Source organism: Phoca vitulina, unplaced genomic scaffold (genome assembly GCF_004348235.1).
Source record: "Phoca vitulina isolate PV1807 unplaced genomic scaffold, GSC_HSeal_1.0 scaffold35, whole genome shotgun sequence".
NCBI classification, from domain to species: domain Eukaryota; kingdom Metazoa; phylum Chordata; class Mammalia; order Carnivora; family Phocidae; genus Phoca; species Phoca vitulina.
Genome location: NW_022589738.1, coordinates 10,469,508 through 10,479,855, shown reverse-complemented (window position 1 = coordinate 10,479,855; position 10,348 = coordinate 10,469,508). Strand labels below are relative to the sequence as shown.

The 10,348-nt window shown below is 39.7% G+C and overlaps 1 protein-coding gene across 1 annotated transcript; it reads left to right on the top strand.

Moving 5' to 3' along the window:
• Positions 1 to 6,419: 6,419 nt before the first annotated feature.
• LOC116646110 (ferritin heavy chain-like) lies at positions 6,420 to 6,965 on the top strand. The gene has a single exon (XM_032426683.1). It carries the CDS (start codon positions 6,420 to 6,422, stop codon positions 6,963 to 6,965), a length of 546 nt encoding a protein of 181 aa, XP_032282574.1.
• The last annotated feature ends 3,383 nt before the right edge of the window (positions 6,966 to 10,348 follow it).

Sequence of the window (10,348 nt, the reverse complement as noted above, 5' to 3'; positions counted from 1 at the left end):
TGGGACTTGATCCCGGGACCCTGGAATCATGACCTGAACCGAAGGCAGATGCTTAACCAACTAAGCCACCCAGGTGCCCAGTTCTGTAACATTTTAAAGGATGACAGGAACTGAAACTCAAAACAAATAGTTTTCACAGATTATAATACTATAATACTAATTATTTGCTGACTCTGCATCTGCTATGAATAATACTGTGATGGTTAATTTTTTGTGTCAACTTGCCTGGTGCCCAGATATTTGGTCAAACATTCTGGGTGTACCTGTAAGGATGTTTTTGTTTTGTTTTTTTTTGTTTTTTGTTTTGATGAGGTTAACATTTTAATTGAACAAGGATGCCCATTCTCACCACTTTTACTCAACAAAGTACTGGGAGTCTTAGCCAGAGTAATCAGTCAAGAAAAAGAAATAAACCATATCTAAATTGGAAGGAAGAAATAAAACTGTCTCTCTTTGCAGATAATATGATATTATATATAGAAAACTCTTAAAGACTCTACCTCAAAACTGTTAGAACTAATAAAAAAAATTCAGTAAAGCTGCAGGATACAAAATCAATATACAAAAGTCAGTTGCATTCCTATATATTAACAGTGACCTATCAGAAAGAGAAATTAAAAACAATCCCATTTATAATTACAACAAAATACTAGTAATAAATTTAACCAAGGAGGTGGAAAATTAGTACACTAAAAACCATAAGACATTGATGAAAGAAACTGAAGAAGACACAAATAATTGGACATTCTGTGCTCAGAGATTGAAAGAATTAATATTTTTAAAATGTACATACTACTCAAAGCAATGTAGACTCAGATTCAATGCAGTTCCTATCAAAATTCTAATGGTATCTTTCACAGAAGTAGAATAAACAATCCTAAAATTTGCATGGAGCTACAAAATAACCCAAATAGTCAAAGAAATCTTGAAAAAGAAGAACAAAGCTGGAGGTACCACACTTTCTGATTTCATACTGTATAACAAAGTTATAGTAATCAACACAATATGGTATTGACATAAAAAGACACATAAATCAATGGAATAGAATAGAGAGCCTAGAAATAACCCCACACAGAAATGGTCAATTAATTTATGACAAAAGGGGCATGAGTATACAATGGGGAAAGAAAAATCACTTTAATATATGGTGTTGGATAAACTAGAATTACACACAACACAATGGAGCTGGATCCCTATCTTAAACCATACACAAAAAATCAACTCAAATTGGGTCGAAAATTTAAATATAAGACCTGAAACCATGAAATTCCTAGAAGAAAACATAGGGGGTAAGCTGCTTGACATTAGTCTTGGTGATGACTTTTTGGATTTGACACCAAAAGCAAAGGCAACAAAATAAAAAACAAGAGGGAACATCAAGCTTAAAAGCTTCTGCACAGCAAAGGAAACAATTAACAAAATGAAAGGGCAACAGATGGAATGGGAGAAAATAGTTGCAAATCATATCTCTGACAAGGGGCTAATATCCAAAATATATAAAGAACTCATACAACTCAATAGCAAAAAACCAAACAATCTGATTTAAGAAATGACAGAGAAACTGAATGGACATTTTTTTCCAAAGACATCCAACTGTCCAACAGGTACATGAAAAGATGTTCAACATCACTCATCATAAGAGAAATGCAAATCAAAACCACAAGTTATCATCTCATACCTGTTAAAATGGCTATCATCAAAAAGACAAGAAATAACAAGTGGTGGTGAGGTTGTGGAAAATAGGGAACACTTGTGCACTGTTGACCACTATGGAAAATAGTATGGAGATTCCTCTATGGACAACAGTATGTTACTTCATCAAAAAATTACAAAGAGAACTACCATATGCTCATATAAATACTACTATGAACTACTAAATACAATATGAACTACTATTCATATAAATAGAACTAGATCTAGTATTTCACTTCTGGGTATATATCCAAAGATAATGGAATCACTATCTCAAAAATGTATCTGCACCCTCATGTATCACAGCATTATTGCAATAGCCAAGGCATGGAAACAACCTAAGTATCCACTGATGGATGAATAAAGAAATTGTAACATATATACAATGGAATATTATTCAGCCACAAAAGGGGGGAATCCTGCCAATTGTGATAACATGGATGGACTTTGAGGGCATTATGCTAAGTGAGATAAGTCAGAGAGAAATACTGTATAATTTCACTTATAAGTGGAATCCAAAAAAAGCAAATTCACAGATACAGAGAACATACTGATGGTTGCCAGTAAGAGGGGGTGGGGAGTAGGGGAAATGGGTGAAGGTGGTCAAAAGATAAAAATGTCCAGTTGTAAGATAAATAAGTTTTGGGAATTTAATGTACAGCATTGTGCTTTGTTAACAGACTGTACTGTATATATGAATGTTATTAAGAGAGTAAATCTTAAAAGTTCTCATAATTAGAGAAAAAATAACTATGTGAGGTAATTAATGTTAACTAAACTTACTGTGGTAATCATTTGGCAATATATATATATTATATATAATTGTAATATATATAAGTATAAATATATATGTATCAAATCATTATGTTGTACATCTTGGACTAATACAATGTCATATACCAATGTATCTCAGTAAAATTGGAAAAAACACTTTGCCTTAAAAAAATTTGAATTGGTAGATTGCCTTCCTTAATGTGGGTGAGACTTATCCAATCAGCTGAAGGCCTGAAAAGAACAAAACAGCTGACTATCCCTTGAGGGAACTCCTCCTGCCTGACTGCCTTCCATCTGGGACATTAGTATTTTCTTGTTTTCAAACTTAAACTGAAAATCAGTTCCTCCTGGTTCTTAATGCTGCTGGCCTTTGTACCTATACCATCATCTCTCCGGGGTCTCCAGTTTGCTGACTGTAGATCTTGGGACTTGTCAACCTCTGTAACTGCACGTGCCAATTTCCTTTTTTCCCCCAGAATTTATTTAGTTTTAATTTAAATTCCAGTTAGTTAACATACAGAGCAATATTAGTTTCAGGTGTACAATTTAGTGATTCAACACTTCCATCTAAGCCAATTTCTTTTAATAATAAGATATATATATTTTATTGGTTCTGTTGCCCTGGAGAACCCTAACACAAATACTGACCACAAACATTTCATTTTATGGTCCTATAATCCTATTTTTAAAAAACATAATCTGCTCTATACTGTTCCCATTCTATGTTTGTATTTAGTTTTATATTCCTCACTAAAGAAAAACTGGATGGAATGCTTTTGTTTATATATATGTATATTTCCTTTATGGAAATTTGAAGTCCCAGTCCATGCTTGTTTGTTGATTTTCTCTTAGAAGAGTTGGTTTTTATGTCTTAGGTTTCTCATAGTTGTAACATATATTTTACTGTTATCTACTTCCCTAGGAGGTAATTATGAGGGATGAAATATCTGAGAAACACCATTGGCACCCCTTAGTATATGGTACACATAAAACTATTCAATAACATTATTATTATTATTTTTTTTTTTTTAAGATTTTATTTATTTATTTGACAGAGAGAGAGATAGCGAGAGCAGGAACACAAGCAGGGGGAGTGGGAGAGGGAGAAGCAGGCTTCCCGCCGAGCAGGGAGCCCGATGTGGGACTCGATCCCAGGACCCTGGGATCATGACCTGAGCCGAAGGCAGACGCTTAACGACTGAGCCACCCAGGTGCCCTCAATAACATTATTTTAAATATTTATAGAGTAAAATTATAGGGATAAATTAATTATTAAATAATCTTGGGAATATAATGAGAAAATATTCTACAAAATCAAGACCTCTTTTATTTAAATAGATTCTTACACTGAAATCTACAATGGAATCTCCCAAGGAAATTTTTAAAGTCTACAATTATATTAAGATAAAGTACTTGTGGGGGCGCCTGGGTGGCACAGTGGGTTAAGCCTCCGACTCTTGGTTTTGGCTCAGGTCATGATCTCAGGGTTGTGAGATCAAGCCCTGCCTCCAGCTCGCGCTCAGCAATGAGTCTGCTTGGGGTTCCCTCTCCCTCTCCCTCCGCCCCTCCTGCTTCTCTCTCTCTCTCTCTCTCTCTCTCTCAAAATAAATAAATAAATCTCAAAAAAAGACAAAGCACTTGTGTTAAGCAAATATAGAATAAAATTTTATGTCATTGAGAACTTATCACATAGTTCTTTTCCATCTCTAGTGTGTGATTTTATCATTAAAATCAACTTATCAAGTAGACATTGTTATTATTCTATCTCCTTACAGAATCAACAATTATATACCCCTAAAACTGCTTAGAGAAATTTACATTGTGATATTTGATATTTGATCCTTTGCTTTCTTCATAAAAACTGATTATAAAATAGCATAAGCTTCCAAAGGGGAATAAAAAGACCAAAAAAAAAAAAAAAGGTGCGTCAACTAGAGCCATGAGATTAAACCTTTCCATGAAAATAGGCATTTTAGGGCGCCTGGGTGGCTCAGTCTGTTAAGCATCTGCCTTTGGCTCAGGTCATGATCCCAGGGTCCTGGGATCCAGTCCTGCATCGGACTCCCTGCGCAGGGAGTCTGCTTCTCCCTCTGCCTGCCTCTCTCTCTCTCTCTGTCAAATGAATAAAAAAAATCTTTAAAAAAAAAAAGTATTTTATCCTAACTTTATCTGAGAGCACTTATAATATTCTGTCACTCTATGTTGTATCTTGAGAACAGAGACCATGTTTGATTCTTCTGTATATCTCCAGCATCAAAGAGTGTCTGATATACATTTGGAGTATCTAAATGGTTGTTGAATTAATGCACAAATTGTTATAGATACCTAGATTGGTCTTATGTTCGCCACTATAAGATCCTTGAATTCTAAGAACATATAGTTTTTTATTTTTTTATTTTTATTTTTTTTAAATATTTTATTTATTTATTTGACAGAGAGACAGAGAGAGCACAAGTAGGCAGAGTGGCAGGCAGAGCGGCAGGCAGAGGGAGAGGGAGAAGCAGGCTCTCGCTGAGCAGGGAGTCTGACGAGGGGCTCTATCCCAGGACCCTGGGATCATGACCTGAGCCGAAGGCAGCCACTTAACAGACTGAGACACCCAGGCACCCCAGAACATATAGTTTTTTAGAATTTACATATACACATGTAATATGTTTTATGTATGCACTTGGGACAATAAGGGGTTGGGGGAAAGATGGTTGTTTAGTTTGGTCTGCTTCTCCACTAGAATGCAAACCCCAGTGGAACAGAAATTTGTCTCTTTGTTACTAATGTATGCCCAAATCACAGACCAGTGCCTGGGCAATATTAGGTAATCAATAAATATTTGCTGAATAAATGAATAAAAGGCAATTTGAGATCAGTGGTATTTCTTACCATTGTGGTTCATTCCACAGAATATAATTGAAGGAGTTTAAAAAAAAAAAAAAAAAGGCTTGCTGAGTGGCAGTGAAAGTACAGGTGAGGTTGGAGGAATATATCCACATGGTTAGCAGTGCATTCTCTAAGAATGCACCTAAAACTTCTGTTTTCTGCGACAGAAAAGAGAAATCTGCATTTACCCAAGAGGAAGGGAATTGGCGAGCCAGGTGAGAGGGGGTGAGCAAATCTAGGATGTCAGTGAATAGATCACTGACGCTGTCCATACTGGGGTCCAGACAGGGCAGAAGGAATGTGTTACTAGGACTGCGCTGAAAGAGTAAGAGATGAGAGAGAATAAAGGGAGTGAAGAACAAGTGCAAAAAGAGTGGAAGACTGAGAGGTGGAAAGATTCGCTGAGACTTTGGAGGTGCTGCCCTGTTGGAAAAGACTGAACCTGATCATGAATAGGAGAGAAGTGGAGGTCCCTGAAACAATAAGGTCTAGGAACTGAGTGAGGAGGCTATCAGAAGTGTCATTAATATGGATGTTGAGTCACTGAGGATAGCTGCCATCCAAATAAAGCTTTGTGATACCAAATATTCCAATGGTTCCACACTGTATTTAATGAACAATCTCATCAGGACAATATTCCAGTACATTGCTCAAAGAAACCATGCATGTGACTAACTCAAAACGGTTGCACTTATATTCACGAGTAACATTTAAAAGTATTATATAGGCCACACGCTCAGCACAGAGTCGCACTGTCACCCAGCTCCTTGGAACCTGGAACAGCGCTCGCGCTCCGCCCCGCCCCGCCCCAGCCACGCCCCCTAGCCCCTCCAGAGCCCCCTCCCCACTGACCCCAACGACCTGCTAACGGATCCTCACCCCACGCCCCAACTCCCGGGTAACCGACCCACCTTCCGGTTCCAGCCCAGAGCTCGTGAGCCGCTAGCCCAGGAGCCTGCCCGCCTCCTGCCTCCCTCGTCGCCCACCCTGAAAAGGCGCCGAGGACCCGCCGCCACCACCTTTGGCCCCGCAGCCCTCGCTTGCGCACCGCCTTCGTCTTGATGCCCGGGCCGCCAGCCATGGCCACCGCGCCGCTCTCACAAGTGCGCCAGAACTACCACCCCGACTGCGAGGCCGCCATCAACAGCCAGATCAACCTGGAGCTCTACGCCTCCTACGTGTACCTGTCCATGGCCTTCTACTTCGACCGCGACGACGTGGCCTTGAAGCACTTCGCCCGGTTCTTCCTGCGCCAGTCCCGCGAGGAGACCGAGCATGCCGAGAAGCTGATGCAGCTGCAGAACCAGCGCGGCGGCCGCATCCGCCCCCGCGACATCAAGAAGCCAGACCGCGACGACTGGGAGAGCGGCCTGAAGGCCATGGAGTGCGCCCTGCACCTGGAGAAGAGCGTCAACCAGTGCCTGCTCGACCTGCACCAGCTGGCCACCGACAAGAACGACGCCCACCTGTGCGACTTCCTGGAGAGCCACTACCTGCACGAGCAAGTCAAGTCCATCAAAGAGCTGGGGGGCTATGTCACCAACCTGCGCAAGATGCGGGCTCCCGAAGACGGCATGGCAGAGTACCTCTTTGACAAGCTCACCCTGGGCGACAAAAAGAACTGAGTTGGGACTGTTTTCCCTATAGCCCAGGGTGCATGGTGACTTTCCCTGATCACCATGCCGAGCATGCATATTGCAGTATTGCCTTTGCAAAACGTTCCAGTTTTTTTCTTCCAGTTTTGCCATAAATAAATAAAGTTGTTTGGTTTCAATAAAGTTATTTGGCTCTTAAATAAATAAAGGTCTCTGATTGATTCATGTGTGCAAATGTCTCACCTTTTACGTTTTAAAGCAGGTATCTAGGCTACATGCAGCTCAGGATCTCCATGGATGGAGGGAGAAGGTATTCCACAGGACCCTGGAAAATACAAAATCAATCTTCCCCTTATAAATGATGTAGGCATGTGGGGGTGGGGTGGAATGGGGTGGGGTGGGATCAGGTGGAGCCCTGGTGAATGTGGGAGCCAGTGCATGGTAAAAGTATAAAAACATGACCTGACAGTCACAGTTGGGGTTGCCTCTGGAGAAAGTGGAGGGAATGGGATCTGGCAGGCATTAAAATAAAGGGTTCTTAAATTTTACTTGAAAATTTTTAGTTTACTGATATATGCAAATGTTAAATTTTGTTAACTGGGTAGCATGATGGAGACACCAGAAGCCAGCTTGGCAGAGTATCTCTTTGACAAGCTACCCTGGGCGAAAGTGACAGTGTAACTGAGCTCACTTTCCCACAGACAGGGGAGTGAGTTCATAAGTCATCATGCTGGACATGCGTACTGCCCTTACAAAACATCTAAATATATTTTTTCCTTCAATTGTACCCTTTCTTCCAGTAAAGTAATGTGGTACCAGAAAACCAAAATTACCTTATTAGAAGAGCTGAAGAATACATGGTCAAGGCTGAAACTCAAATCTGTGATCCTGAACATGAAGTACAATAAATCCCCTTGAATGTTAAGTCAGTGAGTCTGGCTGCTTTGAAGAATGTAGGGGGTGGGGAAGAGTTGAAGCTGGAAGGCCAGTCAGGAGATACTATAGTTGGTCCAATGAGAGATATTGGTGGCTGAATTGGAGGGGAGGCTCACAAATGGAGGATGAGACACATTCTAGTTGGACTTGGATGAGTCAACAAGGTTTGCTCATGGACCAGAGGTGAAGAAGGAGAAATGAAAATAATCTGGGTTCTGATGTTTGGACTTGAACACCTGGGTTGACAGTAGTGCTATTTATTAATTTGGGGACTTTTGCCAGAGGCACATCTGGGTTGGAAGGGTGGGAAAGTCATATCATGTAAAATCTGAGATGCCTATTAGATATCCAAATAGAACTATCATGCAGGTAGCTGGAAAAAAATGAATCTGGAGCTCAGATAGGAAGTCAAGCTTGGGAATATACACATGGGAAGCATTGTGACTGGATAAATTCACTTAGAAAGAATGTAGAGAGAGTATGGAACAGCCCGCCCCAAGCCCAGGGCAGGTAACATTTAGAGAAGGGACTGAGGTGTTTGAACACCCAGACAGCTGCTGACCCCAACTTGACCATTATCTTATTCCAGACTGAATGGCCACTTACGTGCACTCCCACTGTATCCCCAAATCAGCCTGTTCCTGACCTCACTGTGGCCTCTGGATTGTTCCCTTCAGGATGTGGTGAAGATTTAGCCTTTTTTTTTTTTTTTTTTAATATTCCTGGCTATGTGTAGAAAGAAATTACGTCCCAGTTAAAAAACCAAAAGATTTCCAAAGGAAAGGATAGATGTGTATTTGTATGATTTTCTTTTTTATGTTCCCCTTTCAAAACTGCCTCTTTCTCAGTCCATTCTCTATTTAACCAGATGAAATCATCACCCATGTAATCCCTAGTGCTATCTGAGAAAAACACTCAAAACATTGTGTTTCCTCTCTGCCATGTGTGGGTTACAAAGATAAAAGTTAAAAATTTACAGACTTTGTCTCTTATATTCAAAGACACATGGGTAGTTTTTTAAAGCCAGCAGATGGCTTTGAAGCATTTAGAAAAATATAACGAAGTTAAGGTAAGCAATAATTACATCCACGTTTCCCCATGGCTGTGCTTCAATACTTCCTTAAGAATGAGGATTATGGTTCTTTGAGTTCAGTTTACAGGAAACTAGCTATTGACCCTTTACTCTGTTTAGTCAAATTTAGTCTTTTTCCTTTATTTCCTTCTCTGCCTGTTTTGAGGACCTCTTCTCTTTCTGATTTGTCTCAGACCTTACAGGTGTGTGTGTACGTTGCTATTCTGTTACATACTGCTAATCTAACATATATACGAGGACTATAAGAAGTCCGTTTTTAGTCTCACTCAAAGTTAAATCCATCAGTTTTTCTCCTTTTTTGAACACCCAGTGTTATAAGTGCATGCTATATTTGAGGTACTATTTCAGATGCTTTCCAGATGTTGTGTTGTTGTCACATCAACCTTGTGAAGTATGGATCTTCCCTACTTTAAATATGAGAAATTGGGTTCAGAGTAGCGTCATTTTCTGGGACAGCACAGCTGGTAAGTGATAGGGCTAGAATCATCTGACTTTAGAAGGGGATAAACTCTGCATATTTTCTGCTCTGCTGTCATCTCAATTCCATGAGCTATGTAATCCACATTACATAGATTATTTCATTTAAGCAGTGGTACTGTGGGATGAATCTCTATCCCTATTTTATTAAAAAATGACAGGCTTATGGGTGGTGTTTGCATGTCCCTTGCAGGTGTTCAGACCCAGAGTTCATATTCTTCTCTGTTGCATCCAGCCCTGAATTACTTATTTCACACTTGGTGTTCACTAAACACACAGGTCCCTAATCCTCATACGTATCACAAACTGGCTGCTCTCTTTACTTTTATAGATCACAGTTAGGTTTCTTAAAAGGATCACTTGGGCTTTTTTACTTCCCTGAAAAAATGAATTTGTTTGCGTTAAGTTTTAGAAGCAGTAATACATCTGTAAGATTCAGAAATCAAAATATATCAAAAGATTTATGGTGACTCACTCATTCTGTCAATCTCCCCAGCCTCCCAAATATTTCAACCCAATGGGTGTTTCTGTGGAGGGATAAGCCCTTGGAGTTCTCTACTATGCTACTGACCCTGACATCACCCAATTCAATGATTTTAATATATTTACTGAGTTGTGCAACTAACATCACAATCTAATTTTAGAACAATTCATCACTACCCTCCCCCCAACTACAGTCACTCTGCAATACCACCCCCAGCCCCTGGCAAACATTGATCTATTCTACACATTTGCCTTTTCTAGACATTTAATATAAATGGAAGCATACAATGTGTACTCTTTTGTATTTCTTTCACTGGGCAAAATGTTTTTGAGGTTCATCCATGTTGCAACATATATTGGTACTTCGTTCTATTATTTATTGCTGAATAATATTCTACTGTATGGATATACCACTTCTCTTTAT